We start from the raw sequence: 19495 nt of genomic DNA, 5'->3' as shown, positions 1-19495 counted from the left end.
ATGACATGGGATCATTTACAACAACGTGGATGGAGCTTGATAACATTATAATGAGTGAAATAAGTAAATCAGAAAAAAATTAAGATCTGTATGATTCCATACATAGGTAGGACACAAAATTGAGACTCATGGACATAGATAAGAGTGCAGTGGCTACCAGGGGGAGGTGAAGAGTCAAGAAGGAGGGTGTGGTGGGAGGGGAGGGGCGTAAAGAAAATCAAATGAAGGATGAAGGATGATGATTTGACTTTGGGTGATGGATATACAACATAATCGAATGTCAAAAGGATCTGGAGATGTTTTCTCTAAATCTATGTGCTGTAGTTGACCAATATCATCCTGTTAAAATTGTCTAGATAAAATTATTTTTAAAAAACAAAAAAAAAAACCCAAAGAAAACTAAGACCTATAATTTGTTTTTCTAATTTAAAATATTTTAATATACAAAAGCCTTAAACTGTGTGTGTTGTTACAATAGTATACTTTTACTATAAATTCTAAAACTAGGCCCTGGATGGTTGGCTCTTTGGTAGAGCATCAGCCTGGCGGGCAGGAGTTCTGGGTTCAATTCCCAGCCAGGGCACACAGGAGAAGCATCCATCTGCTTCTCCACCCCTCCCCCTCTCCTTCCTTTCTGTCTCTCTCTTTCCCTCCCGCAGCCAGGGCTCCATTGGAGCAAAGTTGGCCCTGGGCGCTGGGGATGGATCTATGGCCTCTGCCTCAGGCGCTAGAATGGCTCTGGTTGCAACAGAGCGACGTCCCCGATGGGCGAAGCATCGCCCCCTGGTGGGTATGCCGGGTGGATCCTGGTTAGGCACATGCGGGAGTCTGACTGCCTCCCCGTTTCCAACTTCAGAAAAATACAAAAAAAAAAAATCTAAAACTATAGAAAGAAATGTTATTCATAAACCTAATGTTGAGAGGTAACTATGGTTAATATTTTCATATAGTTTTCTCAGATAGTAGTTTCTATACTTTCATTTCCATCAGAAAATGATTCTTCCCCTCTTTACTGACTGATCTATGTTTAGATCTCTGGCAGTTTTTAAAACTAGTTTTTACATTCATTAATATTTTTAAGCCTGACCAGGCGGTGGCTCAGTGGACAGAGCATCAGACTGGGATGTGGAAGACCCAGGTTCGAGACTCCGAGGTCACCAGCTTGAGCATGGGCTCATCTGGTTTGAGCAAAAATTCACCAGCTTGGACCCAAGGTCGCTGGCTCAAGCAAGGGGTCACTCGGTCTGCTGAAGGCCCGTGGTTAAGGCACATTTGAGAAAGCAATCAGTGAACAACTAAGGTGTAGCAATGCGCAACGAAAAACTAATGATTGATGCTTCTATCTCTCCGTTCCTGTCTGTCTGTCCCTGTCTATCCCTCACTCTGACTCTCTCTCTGTCTCTGTAAAAAAAAAAAAATATATATATATATATATTTTTTAAGATTCTGGCCCTGGCCGGTTGGCTCAGCGGTAGAGCGTCGGCCTAGCGTGCGGAGGACCCGGGTTCGATTCCCGGCCAGGGCACACAGGAGAAGCGCCCATTTGCTTCTCCACCCCTCCGCCGCGCTTTCCTCTCTGTCTCTCTCTTCCCCTCCCGCAGCCAAGGCTCCATTGGAGCAAAGATGGCCCGGGCGCTGGGCATGGCTCTGTGGCCTCTGCCTCAGGCGCTAGAGTGGCTCTGGTCGCAACATGGCGACGCCCAGGATGGGCAGAGCACCGCCCCCTGGTGGGTAGAGCGTCGCCCCTGGTGGGCGTGCCGGGTGGATCCCGGTCGGGCGCATGCGGGAGTCTGTCTGACTGTCTTTCCCTGTCTCCAGCTTCAGAAAAATGAGAAAAAAAAAAAAATTAAAAAAAAAGAAAAAAAAAGAAAAAATATGACTGATGATTATCTCTTTAAGAAAAAAAAAAAAAGATTCTGAATTTTATTATAAAAATATTTTAAAATATCAATGCAACTATGAATCAAAGGTATCCTTTTTAGACACTGGAATTTCTTTTTATAAACTATTCATTTACTAATCTAACTCTAGTACTGGATTGTCACTGCAGACAAGTAGTTCTATGGACATTAAAGTAAAATGGATTCATTAGAAGTAAATCAAGCATTACTTTATCCCTTACTTAGCAACCTACTCTAAATTTGAAGTAAAAAGTTTTCAAGTAAATATGCACACGATGCCTATCTCATAATGGTAGGGTTGCCCAGAGATACTTCAAATTAATGAGTTCAATTTCTCTGGGGAAATAAACAATCTAAGGAAGATTGTTGTATTGTAGTAGAAAAATTTCACAAAGATATTTTTTGGAGGGATGCTCTATTGCAGTGATTTTCAACCTTTGTTTCTCATGCACTCATAAACTAATTACTAAAGAAAAAGGGGCCCTGACCTCTTCTTCTTTAGTAACTAATTTATTTGTGCCACGAGATGAAAATGGTTGTATTTAGTCAGGGGCACTGACCTTAGTAATTAGTGTGTGTTTGTGCCATGAAAAAAAAGGTTGAAAATTACTGCTCTATTGTGAGACTGGCACATTTTTTAAAAATTTTTATTTATTGATTTTTAGGAGGGGGGAGAGAGAGAGAGAATGAGAGAGAGAAAGGGGAGAAGCAGGACGCATCAACTCTCATATGCCTGCTGCCAGGGATCTCTTAAAGACCTGTCCTACTTCCCATAGCAGGGACTACAGTTTGGAGGCAATCTTGAACATATGTGCTTGGCAACAAGTCAATCTCATTTGAAGCCTTCCTTGAAGGCAATCCACTGATAAAGATGACCAATGGAGAAAATTATTCAACTTAAATCTGTAGGAAACATAACATCTCTCTAGCCTGTCTCTGACATGCCACCACCCCATATAAGCATAAGCCAGATTCTAATCCTACCAAAAAACCTAAAATTAAAATGTGAAAGTATATATATAGTACAGGGCCTGGGCTGTGGTGGCGCAGTGGATAAGGCATCCACTGGGAATGCTGAAGTCATTGGTTCGAAACCCTGAGCTTGCCTGGTCAAGGCACATAAAGCAAGCAACTGATGAACAACTGAAGTGAAGCAACTATGAGGTGATATTTCTCACTGCTTCTGTAAAATCAATAAATAAAATCGTTAAAAAAAAAAGAAAAAAAGGCCCTGGCCGGTTGGCTCAGCGGTAGAGCGTCGGCCTAGCGTGCGGAGGACCCGGGTTCGATTCCCGGCCAGGGCACACAGGAGAAGCACCCATTTACTTCTCCACCCCTCCGCCGCGCTTTCCTCTCTGTCTCTCTCTTCCCCTCCCGCAGCCAAGGCTCCATTGGAGCAAAGATGGCCCGGGCGCTGGGGATGGCTCTGTGGCCTCTGCCTCAGGCGCTAGAGTGGCTCTGGTCGCAACATGGCGACGCCCAGGATGGGCAGAGCATCGCCCCCTGGTGGGCAGAGCGTGCCCCTGGTGGGCGTGCCGGGTGGATCCCGGTTGGGCGCATGCGGGAGTCTGTCTGACTGTCTCTCCCTGTTTCCAGCTTCAGAAAAAAAAAGAAAAAAAAAATATATATATAGTAAAGAGATTTAAATTGCTTAATGAAAATGTTTTCATTCTGTTCAACTATAAATCAAGAACATTGTATAACGTGTCAAAAATTCATATTTAATACCTTCAGAGATCATCAAATTCCTGTTACATTCGTTGTTGGTTTTTTTGTTTGTTTTTTTGGGGGTTTTTTGAGAGAGATACAGAGAGAGAGGGACAGACAGACAGGAAAGGAGAGAGATAAGCATCAATTCTTCCTTGCGGTACTTTAGTTGTTCATTGATTGCTTTCTCATATGAGCCTTGACCAAAGGGCTCTAGCCGAGCCAGTGACCCCTTGCTCAAGCCAGTGACCTTGGGCTCAAGCCAGCAATCTTAGGCTTCAAGCCAGTGACCATGGGGTCATGTCTATGATCCCATGCTCAAGTCAGCAATGCTACGCTCAAGCTGATGAGTCCAGTTCTAGCTGGAGACCTAGGGATTTCGAACCTGGGTCCTCGGCCTCCCAGGCCGATGCTCTATCCACTACACCACCAACTGGTCAGGCTAACTTTTAATTTTTTAAAAAACTGTTTAAAACAGGAAAAACAAGGTACTGTTGTCAATAATGGGTAATTGTATTATACAATGGAATACTGACAAAATGGAGAGACAGAGAAGCATCTAATGTGAACTGACATGAAACCCTCCATAATTTAAAAAATAAAATAAAATAAAGCTTCAGAAATGATTGTGGCTAATGAGATAATCCTACTTATGTAACAAGTAATTATATGAGATATGACGTGGGTATGTGTATGCATGTAAATATTTGTAAGATGATTTTAGGACTGTAGCAACAATTAACTGAAATGACAGGAGTCTTTTTAATACCCAGAATTTATAGGCTGTACCATGGTTTCTTTTTGGTATATCTTAAATTTCTATTAGCCATTGAACATATAAGTCTGCACTAATGAACACTTTTGGTACCATTCTCAAGAAAGTAAGATGCAATTTCAATAATGTTTAAAATATTAACTTGTTAATTATTCCATTTACTCAAGCTGACAAACTTCACACAACAGTCTTTTTAAATAGTATTTTATACTTGGAAAAAATGGAAACTTAACCAAAAAGAAGAGCTTTTATACACTGAAAAAATTTTAAATGTATAACAACAAATATCAAGTAGGCTGGATTCCTGGCATTGGACAATTAAAAAAAATAACATTACTAACAGTCTATTTTTGCTTCAAACAACATTAAAACAATCATAAATTATCTTTTTTTTGTGTGTGTGTGTGTATTTTTCTGAAGTTGGAAACGGGGAGGCAGTCAGACAGATTCCCACATGTGCCCGACTAGGATCCACCCAGCATGCCCACCAGGGGGCGATGCTCTGCCCCTCCAGGGCGTCGCTCTGCCACGACCAGAGCCATTCTAGCGCCTGAGGCAGAGGCCAAAGAGCCATCCTCAGTGCCCGGGCTAACTTTGCTCTAATGGAGCCTTGTCTGCGGGAGGGGAAGAGAGAGACAGAGAGAAAGGAGAGGGGGAGGGGTGGAGAAGCAGATGGGTGCTTCACCTGTGTGCCCTGGCCAAAAAATCGAACCCGGGACTCCTGCATGCCAGGCTGACGCTCTACCACTGAGCCAACCGGCCAGGGCCCATAAATTATTTTTTTTTAAATTTTTTTTTTTGTATTTTTCCAAAGCTGGAAACGGGGAGAGACAGTCAGACAGACTCCCGCATGCGCCCGACTGGGATCCACCCGGCACGCCCATCAGGGGGCGACGCTCTGCCCACCAGGGGGTGATGCTCTGCCCCTCCGGGGCATCGCTCTGTTGCGACCAGAGCCACTCCAGCACCTGGGGTAGAGGCCAAGGAGCCATCCCCAGTGCCCGGGCCATCTTTGCTCCAATGGAGCCTCGCTGCGGGAGGGGAAGAGAGAGACAGAGAGGAAGGAGGGGGGGAGGGGTGGAGAAGCAGATGGACGCTTCTCCTGTGTGCCCTGGCCGGGAATTGAACCAGGGACCTCTTGCAGGCCAGGCCGACACTCTCCCACTGAGCCAACGGGCCAGGGCCAAAATTATCTTTTTAATAATTCATCTTTTTCTTACCAGGCTATTTTCTTTCCAAGCTTCTGGGAACTTAGGTCTTTGTTTTTCCCGAGATACGAGAACCTGCATATCTTCAAAAGTGGGATGGTTTCCAACTTCTGTCTGAAAAGCCATCTGATATTCTGGTACAGATTCACCTGTGAATTAAAAAAAAAAATACAGTAAAATTTCCAATTATCATAAAATAATAAAATAACAGGAGTCTCTTCTTTTTTTTTTTTTTTTTTACTTTTTCTGAAGTTAGAAACGGGGAGGTAGTCAGACAGACTCCAGCATGAGCCTGACGGGGTCCACCCAGCACGCCCACCAGGGGGCAATGCTCTGCTCATCTGGGGCGTCGCTCCGCTGCAACCAGAGCCATTCTAGCACCTGAGGCAGAGGCCACAGAGCCATCCTCAGCGCCCAGGCCATCTTTGCTCCAATGGAGCCTTGGGTGTGGGAGGGGAAGAGAGAGACAGAGAGGAAGGAGAGGGGGAGGGGTGGAGAAGCAGATGGGCGCTTCTCCTGTGTGCCCTGGCTGGGAATCAAACCTGGGACTCCTGCACGCCAGGCCAACGCTCTACCACTGAGCCAACTGGCCAGGGCTGGAGTTTCTAATACTAAGCAAGCAAAGAAACTATCACAATGGCTTTTTTTAACGCTTTCAGCATATTTGGAATTCCTAAATAGACTCTTTTGTGGGCTGAATGTATTATGAATAAAATGCTTTACTTAGAATAGTCTTTGTATGATAAATGGTTTTTGATAAGTTAAACAGTAGTTTCTTTTTTAAAAAAACTAATTAATTTATTTGTTACAGAGAGAAGGATAGATAGGGACAGACAGACAGGAATGGAGAGAAATGAGAAGCATCAATTATCAGTTTTTCGTTGGGACTCCTTAGTTGTTCATCAATTGCTTTCTCATATGTGCCTTGACAATGGGCCTTCAGCAGACCGAGTAACCCCTTGCTCAAGCCAGAGACCTTGGGTCCAAGCTGGTGAGCTTTTTTTTTTTTTTGCTCAAGCCAGATGAGCACGCGCTCAAGCTGGCGACCTCTGGGTCTTGAACCTAGGTCCTTCCACATCCCAGTCTGACGCTCTATCCACTGTGCCACTGCCTGGTCAGGCTAAATAGTAGTTTCAATGATAAAAGCTATCTTTGAAAATATTAAAAAAAATTTTATTTTATTGATTTTAGAGAGAGAGGAAAGAAGAGGGAGGGAGAGAGAGAGACAGGAACATGAATCTGTTTCTGTATGTGCCCTGACTGGGTTTCAAACTGGTAACCTCTATGCTTTGGGATGGTGCTTTTAACTAAATGAGCTATCTGGCCAGGGTTAACAGCTATTTTTAAACGGTTTCTAGCATTACAAAATTGAGGGGGGAATTACAAATATTTAATACTGGAAAATATACTGTACCTGAATTCTTATCCCATAGAGGGATCGAGGGTAGTGAATAAGAGGAGATACCCAGGATCTAGTACAACAAACATGTCTGTAGAACCAAATATAACTAGCAGGATCTAGATAAAAGACTTTTAAGTATTATTATTCTCCTGCTACTTTATAACCCTATTTATAACTAATAAGCACAATCAGGGGCTTGTAATAAGAGGCTTATTTTTACAAAATGTGATCAAATTAAACTTAATAAACATATTGAGCCACAGAAAAAACCTCTGGGACCAACACTTAGAAAACCAATGGTCTCCTCAAGATCTTGGGTAAGACCTTAGGAAAAATAGAGATCTTTCAGTCTCCTTGTCCATCTGGCCAACCTAATTATAATGACAGGATAAATTAGAAAGAAGATCACCATGATAAGGCACTTTGGTTCTAATCTTGGAAAAGTCATTTTTAACTATTCTGTTTCAGTTTTCTCTTCTTCAAAATGCAATGTCTGCCCTTCCTTATCTCACTCATATGGAGATAAAAGTTATAATGACTGAGATAAAAAGTGCATTATAAAACATGGAATTAAGTTTTATGTTTCAATTTGAATACTCAAAAGAACCTATAAATACTTATCTTCCACTGATATTAAAAAGGTTTGCAGCCCTGGCCGGTTGGCTCAGTGGTAGAGTATCGGCCTGGCATGAGGGAGTCCTGGGTTCGATTCCCGGCCAGGGCACACAGGAGAAGTGCCCGTCTGCTTCTCCTTCCTCTCCATCTCTCTCTTCTCCTCCCGCAGCCAAGGCTCCATTGGAGCAAAGATGGCCTGGGCGCTGAGGATGGCTCTTTGGCCTCTGCCTCAGGCACTAGAATGGCTCTGGATGCAATAGAGCGATGCCCCAGAGGGGCAGAGCATCACCCCCTGGTGGGCATGCCAGGTGGATCCCGGTCGGGCACATGCGGGAGTCTGTCTGACTGCCTCCCCGTTTCCGGCTTCAGAAAAGTACAAAAAAAAAAAAAGGATTTGCAAAGATTAATTCTCTAATCTATGCAGCATAGCCCATTTTCTTAAATATTGCATTAACTATAAATACAAGTGATACTTTCACATATTCTAAACATTTAAGCAGGTTTTTTGATCAATAACCGTCAACACTGACTGGAATAACAAAACTAAAAATTTTAATCTTGCCAGTTACTATATCACTTTCATGAAACCTCATATGATAAAACCTCAACCCATACCATCTGTGAACTGTATGATATTTACTAGTATACCTTACCTATCTCTTTGACACATATACATAACCCACATAATTCCTTCCAAGTGTTATTTAACTTGTTTTTTTTCTTCAAATACTAGAATAAGTAAAATTTCACAATTTTAATTGTTTTAATCAGGTCTAATTACAATGAGAAAACCTGATAAATAAAATAGATGCATAATCCTGCTTTATGATTTGAATAATATGAGGAATTACTAAATTTCCATGTTTCTAAATCTAGTCCCACAGATACTTTTTTTAAATACTTTTATTTATTTATTTTTTATTATTATTATTATTTTGTATTTTTCTGAAGTTGGAAACAGGGAGGCAAACAGACTCCCGCATGCACCCGAACAGGATCCACCCAGCATTACCACCAGGGGGCGATGCTCTGCCCATCTGGGGCATTGCTCTGCTGCAACCAGAGCCATTCTAGTGCCTGAGGCAGAGGCCATAGAGCCATCCCCAGCGCCCGGGCCAACTTTGCTCCAATGGAGCCTCAGTTCCAGGAGGGGAAGAGAGAGATGGAGAGGAAGGAGAGAGGGAGGGGTGGAGAAGCAGATGGACACTTGCCCTGGCCGGGAATCGAACCCAGGACTCCTGCACACCAGGCCGATGCTCTACCACTGAGCCAACTGGCCAGGGCCTTAAATATTTTTTTTTAAATGACTGATTTTAAGGAGACAAAGAGAGGAAGAGGGAGGTGGAAAGGGGCATTCATTTGTTGTTCCATTTAGTTGTGCATTCATTGGTCACATCCCGTATTTGCCCACAACCTTGATATTTTTGGCCAATGCTCTAAAGCAGTGGTCACTGGGCTGCGGACCGGTAACAGTCCGTGGACCATTTGGTACCGGTCTGCAGAGAAAAAATAAATAATTTACATTATTTCCGTTTTATTTATATTTAAGCCTGAGCGATGTTTTATTTTTAAAAAATGAGCAGATTCCCTCTGTTACATCCGTCTAAGACTCACTCTTGATGCTTGTCTCGGTCATGTGATACATTTATCCGTCCCCCACTAAAGGCCGGTCAGTGAAAATATTTTCTGACATTAAACCGGTCCGTGGCCCCAAAAAGGTTGGGGACCACTGCTCTAAAGAACTGAGCTAACCGGTCAGGGCCCAAAGATATTTATTTAGAGCTAACTTCGTATTAGGCACTGAAAATACAAAGATGAATGTTAATGACAACATTATCATGGAAGATATTATTAGTCTTACCAGATTTCCTTAAAACTTTATAATCACTGAATTGCTCAAGGGAAGTTTATAATCCCATCTTCTTTCAAACTGGCCAAAACTAAGACTATTAGATGCCATTCCTTGCTTCTCACATCATTTGCTACTTGTTAATTATGCCTCTAGACAGGAATTTTTAGAACCTTTCTTAAATTACACTAGTTCTCTTTCTTCAGTTTTCTTCTCTTGCCTCCTTTTGTTTCGTCCTTCTCCCTCCTTTATATAAAATTTGCAGCATTTCATTCTCCTTTATAACAGAGATACCTAATTCATTTATTTTGCTATTTTACAGAGAGAGTCAGCCAACATAGTGTTTCTATTTATTAAAAAAAAAGTACTGCATTTGGAGGTATATCATATTAGTTTTTTTAGTTTTTTTTTTCATATTAGTTTTTATTTATTTATTTACTCATCTGGGGGGGGGGGCGGAGAGAGAGAGAGAAAGGGAGGGAGGAGCAGGAAGCATCAACTCTAATATGTTCCTTGACCAGGCAAGCCCAGGGTTTCAAACAGGCAACCTCAGCATTCCAGGTCGATGCTTTATCGACTGAGCCACTACAGATCAGGCCATCATATTAGTTTTTTTTTTTTCTCATCATATTAGTTTTAAAAAATGTTTTACACGAATTTTATTATTATATCCTATTCTTTAGGTTTATTAATATGTTTATGGAATTCGTTTCTTTTCAACTTTCACCCCATTTCATTGTTACAATTTTTGAGTGCCCCGTGTCTCTACCTGTACTTACTTATCTGTAATATTTGTCTTCTCTATTCCACAGAAACTCCTCTGAGAATACTAGTACTGCTTATTCAAATTCAAAGATCATTTGTCAGTTCTAATGCCTTTTGACTTTTTTTTTTTTTTTTTACAGAAACAGAGAGAGAGTCAGAGAGAGGGATAGAGAGGGACAGACAGACAGAAACGGAGAGAGATAAGCATCAATCATCAGTTTTTCCTTGGGACACCTTAGTTGTTCACTGATTGCTTTCTCATATGTGCCCTGACCGTGGGTCTTCAGCAGACCGAGTAACTCTTTGCTCGAGCCAGTGACCTTGGGTCCAAGCTGGTGAGCTTTGCTCAAACCAGATGAGCCCACGCTCAAGCTGGCGACCTCGGGGTCTCGAATCTGGGTCCTCCACATCCCAGTCTGACACTTTATCCACTGCGCCACCACCTGGTCAGGCTTGACCAGGCGATTACGTATCAGCCTGGTTCTTAATACTTCTAACACTGACTTTCCACATACTATGATTTTTTAATCTTTTCACTGTTTCTTAGACCATCAGTCTTTGTAACTAACTTATTTGGGAGGGGTCCCCCAATATTCAGTCTTTTAATTCTTTATTCAACAATTTTCCCTCTCCTCATGGATTCTCTTAGGGGGGGTATATCTGCTCATAAGTTCTCAATTACCATGTCTGTGACAATTCCCAAATAAATTTTAATCTTAGTTCTGTCAACGTTTTTATTTTCTTTTATAAAAATTTTTCTTCAGTTATCCTATCAATACCCTACTCAAAAGTCTCCATAATTACTTTTTTTTAAAATTTATTTATTTATTTATTTTTTACAGAGACAGAGAGTGAGTCAGAGAGAGGGATAGACAGGGACAGACAGACAGGAACGGAGAGAGATGAGAAGGATCAATCATTAGTTTTTCATTGCGTGTTGCAACACCTTAGTTGTTCATTCATTGCTTTGTCATATGAGCCTTGACTGTGGGCCTTTAGCAGACCAAGTAACCCCTTGCTGGAGCCAGCGACCTTGGGTTCAAGCTGGTGGGCTTTTGCTAAAACCAGATGAGCCTGCGCTCAAGCTGGCGACCTCGGGGTCTCGAACCTGGGTCCTTTGCATCCCAGTCCGATGCTCTATCCACTGCGCCACCGCCTGGTCAGGCCATAATTACTCTTATTTCCAGTGTAAACCAGTACTTTTCCCTAAGTTCCTGGCTGCCACCTTCATTATTTCTCAGATCACTGACTATTTCTCAATTCCTTAAACTTTCTTTGAATAATTGTTAAATCCTCTGGACGAGATGGTGGCACAGTGGATAGAGCTTCAACCTGGGATGCTGAGAACACAGGTTCGAAACCCTGAGGTTGTGGCTTCAATACAGGCTTATCAGCTTGAGTGCAGGGTTGCAGGCTTCAGCATGGAATCATAGACATGACCCTATGGTCACTGGCTTGAACCCATAAAGGTAACTGGCTTGAAACCCAAGGTCGCTGGCTTGAGTAAGGGGTCACTGGCTTGGCTGGAGCCCCTTGGTCAAGGCACATATGAGAAAGTAATCAATGAATAACTAAAGTGCCACAACTACGAGTTGATGCTTCTCATCTCTCTCCTTTCCTCTTTTTTTTTTAATATATATTTGAGCACATTTTTTAAAACATTTTTTAAAGATTTTATTTATTCATTATAGAGAGGGGAGAGAGAGAGAGAAGGGGGGAGGAGCAGGAAGTATCAACTCCCATATGTGCCTTGACCAGGCAAGCCCAGAGTTTTGAACCGGCAACCTCAGCATTTCCAGGTTGACGCTTTATCCACTGTGCCACCACAGGTCAGGCTCTCTCCCTTCCTCTTTGTCCCTTGCTGTCTTTCTCTCTCTCTCTCAAAAAAAAAACAAAACAAAAAAAAAACTTAATCAAAACCACACATTCCTTCTCTACATTTTCTTTCACATGCGCATTCTTACTCACTTCCACACCCAAGAATATACGGTATTTTAATGCAATCCCTTCCATCCTTCCCTCCGTCCCGCCCTCCCTCCTTTCTTCTTTCCTTCCTTCATTTATTTTTTTGTACTTTTTCTGCAGTGAGAAGTGGAGAGGCAGAGACAGACTCCTGCATGCGCTCTACCGGGATCCACCGGCATGCCCACTAGGGGGGACTATGCTGTCCATTCTGGGGTGTTGCTCCATTGCAAACGGAACCATTCTAGTCCTGAGGTGGAGGCTATGGAGCCATCCTCAGTGCCCAGGCCAATTTTGCTCCAATGGAGCCTTGGCTGCAGGAGGGGAAGAGAGAGAGAGAGAGAAAGGAGAGGGGGAGGGGTGGAGAAGCAGATAGGCGCTTCTCCAGTGGGTCCTGACCAGGAATCGAACCTGGGACTTCCACACACTAGGCTGATTCTCTACCACTGAGCAAACTGGCCAGGGCCTCTTTCCTTTATTTTTAATTTTAATTTTTTTTTTTTTTTTTTTTAGATTTTATTTATTCATTATAGAGAGGGGAGAGAGAGAGAGAGAGAAGGGGGGAGGAGCAGGAAGCATCAACTCCCATATGCACCTTGACCAGGCAAGCCCAGGGTTTTGAACCGGCAACCTCAGTGTTTCCAGGTTAACGCTTTATCCACTGCGCCACCACAGGTCAGGCCCTTTATTTTTAATTTTAATTGTGGTTAAATATACATAATATAAAATTTATCATTTTAACCATTTTTAAGTTGTATGGCACTAAGAATATTCACAATATTGTGTAACTATCACCACCACCATTACTCTCTAGAACAGCGGTTCTCAACCTGTGGCTGTTCTCAACCTGTGGGTCGCGACCCCGGTGGGGGTCGAACGACCAAAACACAGGGGTCGCCTAAAGCCGTTCCTGTCTGTCTGTCCCTATCTATCCCTCTCTCTGACTCTCTGTCTCTGTAAAACAAACAAACAAACAAACAAACAAACAAATAAATAAAAAACTAATGGTTGATGCTTCTCATCTCTCCGTTCCTGTGTGTCTGTCCCTGTCTACTCCTCTCTCTGGCTCTCTCTCTGTTTCTGTAAAAAGAAAAAAAGAAGGAAAAAAAAAACTCCTTCTAGTTCTATTATAACTCATCCTAGATTTAATTTCCTTTCCCTTTTCAAACATCTAATATTGCTTTTTATTATTTATCAGATCAAAAACATAGTTACTCTTTGAATGCAGTAGTTGTTAAAAAAATGTTGCTGATGGCAACATAATAATGCTGATACTAGAAGAATCATTTTGGTCAGACATACAAATAGAAAGTTCTGAAGTTCCAATAATACTGTGATTCTATTATAATTTCTGCTGTTGGCAGAAAAACACCTCAACTGAGTACTTTGTATTCCTAATTAACTGAAACATATACTTCTAAATAAGAACTGACAAACCTATAGTAACTCTAAATAATTCACTTTATTACATTTTAGAAATATAAAGTATTGTCCTATGCTTACTATTTTTAAAGCAAAAAATTCAACCCCACTACTCATCTCTGTTTTTCTTTCTTTTTTTTTTTTTTCTTTCCTTTTTATTTACTTATTTTGAGAGAAGCCAGGAGAGACAGGAACATCAAGCTGTTCCTGTATGTGCCCTTACCAGGAAATTGAACTGGCAACCTCCATGCTCCTGGAGGACGCTCCAACCAACTGAGCTATCCGACCAGAGCTTATTTTTTATTTTTAGAGACAGAGAAAGGAATGGAGGGTGAGGGGAGTGGGAAGGGAAGCATTCATTTGTTGTTCCACTCAGCTGTACATTCATTTGTTGCTTCCCATGTGTGCCCTGACTGGGGATCAAACCTGTAACCTTGTCATTTCGGGTTGACACTATTAACTGACTGAGCTAACTGACTAGAGCCATCTCTGTTTCTCTTAAATAGTTCTATTTCATAAATTTGTCCATTGCTGGTTCAATTAACTGTTTTTATCCTGTGTTTTTAATGGTGCTTTTCCTATAAAATAGAGATCATATACATGAAATCATTTTGTACACCATCTAGAACAGTGGTAGTCAACCTGGTCCCTACCGCCCACTAGTGGGTGTTCCAGCTTTCATGGTGGGCGGTAGTGGAGCAACCAAAGTATAAATAAAAAGATAGATTTAACTATAGTAAGTTGGGTTTTTTTTGTTTTTTCTACAGAGACAGAGAGAGAGAGTCAGAGAGAGGGATACTTAGGACATACAGGAATGGAGAGAGATGAAAAGCATCAATCATCAGTTTTTCATTGTGGCATCTTAGTTGTTCATTGATTGCTTTCTTATATATGCCTTGACCATGGGGCTGCAGCAGACTAAGTAACCCCTTGATAAAGCCAGCGACCTTGGGTCCAAGCTGGTGAGCTTTGCTCAAACCAGATGAGCCCGCGCTCAAGCTGACGACCTTGAGGTCTTGAACCTGGGTCCTCCGCATCCCATTCCGACGCTCTACCCACTGTGCCACCGCCTGGTCAGGCGTATAGTAAGTTGTTTTACAAAGATTTATTCTGCCAAACTTAGTGAAAATCTGGCATAAAGTACTTGGTAAGTAATTATTATTATATACTTTAACTTGCTGTAACTCTGCTTTATAAACTTTATAAAGTAAAGTTACTTCCATACTTTATAAATCACCATTACTATGGAACCAGAGGGTGGTTAGAAAATTTTACTACTAACAGAGATACAAAAGTGGGCGGTAGGTTTAAAAAGGTTGACTACCCCTGTGCTAGAAGAATGCAATGCACATATTAGTAAAGTTTCCTTTTTTTTTTTTGTATTTTTCTGAAGCTGGAAACGGGGAGAGACAGTCAGACAGACTCCCGCATGCGCCCGACCGGGATCCACCCGGAACGCCCACCAGGGGCGACGCTCTGCCCACCAGGGGGCGATGCTCTGCCCCTCCAGGGCGTTGCTCTGCCGCGACCAGAGCCACTCTAGCGCCTGGGGCAGAGGCCAAGGGGCCATCCCCAGCGCCCGGGCCATCTTTGCTCCAATGGAGCCTCGGCTGCGGGAGGGGAAGAGAGAGACAGAGAGGAAGGAGGGGGGGTGGAGAAGCAAATGGACGCTTCTCCTTTGTGCCCTGGCCGGGAATCGAACCCGGGTCCCCCGCACGCCAGGCCAACGCTCTACCGCTGAGCCAACCGGCCAGGGCCAGTAAAGTTTCTTTATGACAATTATGACAGTGATGTAAAAATCCTAACAAAAGGGGAAAATTATAAACTTGTTTGGTTATTTCAAGTAAGCCTCAAACAAGCATTTACATTAAATGAATGTTCTTTCATTGAAAGAAATGGAAGGCAGGCAGGAAAGCAAGAAGAGAGAATAAAAAAGAAAGGAAAAAAATGTTTCAATGGAAAATTCATTGTTTCTAATTCCTTATTGGCTTAATTAGGACACAATGTAAGTAAGTGTGGCTTATCAAATGCTCAGATGGTGCATAAGAAAATTGATGACTGCTAAAGCAATCAGAGACCAAACCAAATACAGTTAGATAAGCTATTATGAGCAATTAATTAAACTGCACTCAGATGCAAACGTGGAAGTCCTTTTAACAAGTATTTCCTTCAAGCATTACTGGTGGTGACTTAGTGGATTGAATGTAGGCTCAATGGTGGATGCTGAGGGCCATGGTTTGAAACCCTGAGGTCACCGACTTGACTGCGGGCTTACCAGCTTGAGTCCAGAGTCATCTGTTTGATCCCAAAGCTCACTGGTTTGAGCCCAAGGTCACTAGCTTGAGTCCAATGTTGCTGGCTTGAGCTACAGGTTACTGGCTTGGCTTGAGTCCCCCAGTCAAGGCACATATGAGAAGCAATCAATAAAAACAACTAAAGTGAAGCAACCACGATTTGGTGCTTCTCATCTCTCTCCCCCACTTCCCTTCCTGTCTCTCTTAAAAAAAAAAACCATTAAAAAATTTTACCGCCCTGGCCGGTTGGCTCAGTGGTAGAGCGTCGGCCTGGCGTGCAGAAGTCCTGGGTTCGATTCCCGGCCAGGGCACACAGGAGAAGCGCCCATCTGCTTCTCCAACCCTCCCCCTCTCCCTCCTCTCTGTCTCTCTCTTCTCCTCCCGCAGTCGAGGCTCCACTGGAGCAAAGGTGGCCCGGGTGCTGGGGATGGCTCCTTGGCCTCTGCCCCAGGTGCTAGAGTGGCTCTGGTTGCAACAGAGCGACGCCCCGAAGGGGCAGAGCATCGCCCCCTGGTGGGCATGCCGGGTGGATCCTGGTCGGGCACATGCGGGAGTCTGTCTGACTGTCTCTCTCCATTTCCAGCTTCAGAAAAATACAAAAAAAAAAAAAAAAAGTTTTACCTTCTGGCAAATAATGTTTCTGACCACTAGATGGCAATAAACTAAAAGTTTAAATGAAAGTAAAAACATACATAAAAGTTGACTTATTTAATATAGGTAGAAAAAGAAGACATAACTGCTTCATTTCAAATTTATATATCAACTTTTGATAGATTTCTTACCTGGGAAGAGGTCTGTACATCTCATAAATATCTCCCAATAGATTAGTCCAAGAGCATACATGTCTACTTGTTTCAAAGCTGATTCACAGTCCCTCAGGTTCACAGCTCCTTCTAGAACTTCTGGTGCCATATATCTGATTGTGCCAACCTGATAAATTGGTGGTAATTTTCAGAAACAGAATGAAAGGCATAGATTACACAGAAGTTATACATAAATTTCATATCAAGAGGATGCCCCCTAACCATGCCATTGAAACTGTCTGCCTTTCCATCTATAAAATGCCCTTCTTGAATAATTAAACTGTGGTAAATACATTCGACTGAACAGAATCAGTCAAAAAGAATGAGCTAGATCTTCCTATGCATATCAGTGTAAAATAAAAAACTGTAAGACATGGTGAGAAAACAGTAAAACAATATGTATACCATTTACGTAGTACTTCACCAAAAAATGCAAATAGATGTACAAACCTGTGTATGTGAATACAGAAAAAAAGGTCAGGAAGAATATATTCCACATTGTAATAGTGATTATTAGGTGACTGTCCTATTTTACCTTGATAATTTTACTACTGCTGAAGAAATCAGCTCCTACAAAATTTCCTCCTAATGCTTATCAAAAATGAGGTGGAAGGCCTGACCTGTGGTGGCGCAGTGGATAAAGCGTCGACCTGGAAATGCTGAGGTCGCTGGTTCGAAACCCTGGGCTTGCCTGGTCAGGCACATATGGGAGTTGATGCTTCCAGCTCCTCCCCACCTTCTCTGTCTGTCTCTCTCTCCTCTCTCTCTCCCTCTCTGTCTGTCTCTCTCCCTTTCTCTCTCCTCTCTAAAATGAATAAATAAAAACAAAAACAAACAAAAATAAATGAGGCGGAACGGGCCCTGGCTGGTTGGCTCAGTGGTAGAGTGTCAACCTGGCATGCAGGAGTCCCAGGTTCGATTCCCAGCCAGGGCACACAGGAGAAGCACCCATCTGCTTCTCCACCCCTCCCCCTCTCCTTCCTCTCTGTCTCTCTCTTCCCCTCCCGCAGCCAAGGCTCCACTGGAGCAAAGTTTGCCAGGGCGCTGAGGATGGCTCTGTGGCCTCTGCCTCAGGCGCTAGAATGGCTCTGGTTGCAACAGAGCGACGCCCCAGATGGGCAGAGCATCGTCCCCTGGTGGGCATGCCGGGTCGATCCCGGTTGGGCACATGCGGGAGTCTGTCTGACTGCCTCCCTGTTTCCAGCTTCGGAAAAATACAAAAAAAAAAAAAAAAAAAAAAATTGAGGTGGAACGGCAGTGACTTCCACATGAATTGATGAATGTTACACAGTGTCTTTGGTATTTCTTAAATTTGCAATTCCTAATATGCTATAATTGATAGCATGTAGGATAACTATCCTGAGTAGTTAGTAGATTCTTCAATTCAATTCATTACATTTTCAAAGGATGCCGATGTGCTACCTTTTGTATACACTCACCTCACTTATGGCTGCATTATCTTCTTCCCCGGGGCGCACCAGTCTATTTCCAGTCAGCCTCATGGACAACCCAAAGTCACTAATAACACAGGTTCCATCGTTTTTCACCAGGACATTTCTGCTATTTAAATCTCGATGGGAAATTGCAGGTTTGTAATGATCTGTATAGATAATTTCAAATATTTATTAATACTTAAATATATAGCATTAGTGGACATGAAATCAGCATGCAAGTAATAGGGATTAATACATAAATATAAAAGATAGTGTTAGTTTTCTACCTATTAATTTTATAATAAAAAAAGACATAAGAAAATCAAAATTTCAACTCATAATCATCACTATTTTCACTATATATTTTACAACTTAACTCCTGTTGTAGGTATAATTAATTAAACTTTAAATGTCAGCTGCAACTAATTGCCAACATGCTGTTGCTTCTAATTTTAATATACTTGTTCTTTTCTCTTCATTTTAGGGTAGCAAAAAGAGGTAATAAAGGGATATTTGGTCTAAACAACAAAAAAGTCAATGCATCTAAAACAAGTATCAATAAAAAACTGACATGCCTACAAAATTTGTATATGTACCTCACACTTTTCTCTTATGGCTTAACAGATCAAACCTGTGACAGACATCCCAGTTCTGCCCTGAGGTTCAGTCATGTCTCTAAGCCCACCTCAGTTCTTCAGATCAAACTAGAAACAGTTTTACAGGCAGACTGGGAGAAAAAGTGGTGGAGATGGTCTTCTCAGCAAGACATGAAAACCTGTTTTCTGACTTTACCAAGAAGCAAAGCACTACTATGCTTATTTCTATTACTTGTTTATCACTGTACTTCATGTCCCATGAAAGGCAGAAAGTACACGTTTTTCCTAAATTCAAAGGCTTGACAGGAAGTGTTTGCTGACTGAAAGAATGTATCTAACCTAAGCCCCTCATCAAAAATACCACTTATTTTTTCCCTCTCTGTCAAGAAATGTTATATAAATCTTACAGTAGGATCATAGCTCTTGAAATGAAAAAATTCTACAGCACAATTTCTAAAATTTTAAATAACTCACTAGGTATGCAAAGAAATACAGCAATCCAAAAGAAGTCAATGATGTTTATTGAGTATTCATTTTGAGACACAAGTAGACTCAGTATTTATATTTATTATTCTCATTAAAGAGTATTAGACTGCAATTTCACCAAAAATGAAACTAAAGACAGAGATAATAACCATTCCTTTGATATTTAAAATAAAAGGGCGGGGGGGGGGGGACATGCCTGACCAGGCGGTGGCACAGTGGATAGAGCATCGGCCTGGGACACAGAGGACCCAGGTTCAAAACCCTGAGGTTGCTGGCT

General features: G+C 42.2%; 1 protein-coding gene across 1 annotated transcript in view; it reads right to left on the bottom strand.

Annotated features, from left to right (window-relative positions):
- BMPR2 (bone morphogenetic protein receptor type 2) overlaps positions 1–19495 on the bottom strand; it is a 168650-nt gene that overhangs the window by 18247 nt on the left and 130908 nt on the right. The window contains exons 9-11 of the mRNA XM_066233005.1: positions 18143–18303; positions 16683–16830; positions 5604–5740 (exon numbers count right to left, since the gene is read on the bottom strand). Of these exons, the coding sequence (XP_066089102.1) occupies positions 5604–5740; positions 16683–16830; positions 18143–18303 (446 nt within the window). The remainder of the gene's footprint in view (positions 1–5603; positions 5741–16682; positions 16831–18142; positions 18304–19495) is intronic.

The sequence above is a fragment of the Saccopteryx bilineata genome, chromosome 5 (assembly GCF_036850765.1).
Source record: "Saccopteryx bilineata isolate mSacBil1 chromosome 5, mSacBil1_pri_phased_curated, whole genome shotgun sequence".
NCBI classification, from domain to species: Eukaryota; Metazoa; Chordata; class Mammalia; order Chiroptera; family Emballonuridae; genus Saccopteryx; species Saccopteryx bilineata.
Note: the sequence above shows the minus strand (reverse complement) of the source record. Positions and strands in the feature narration are given on the sequence as shown.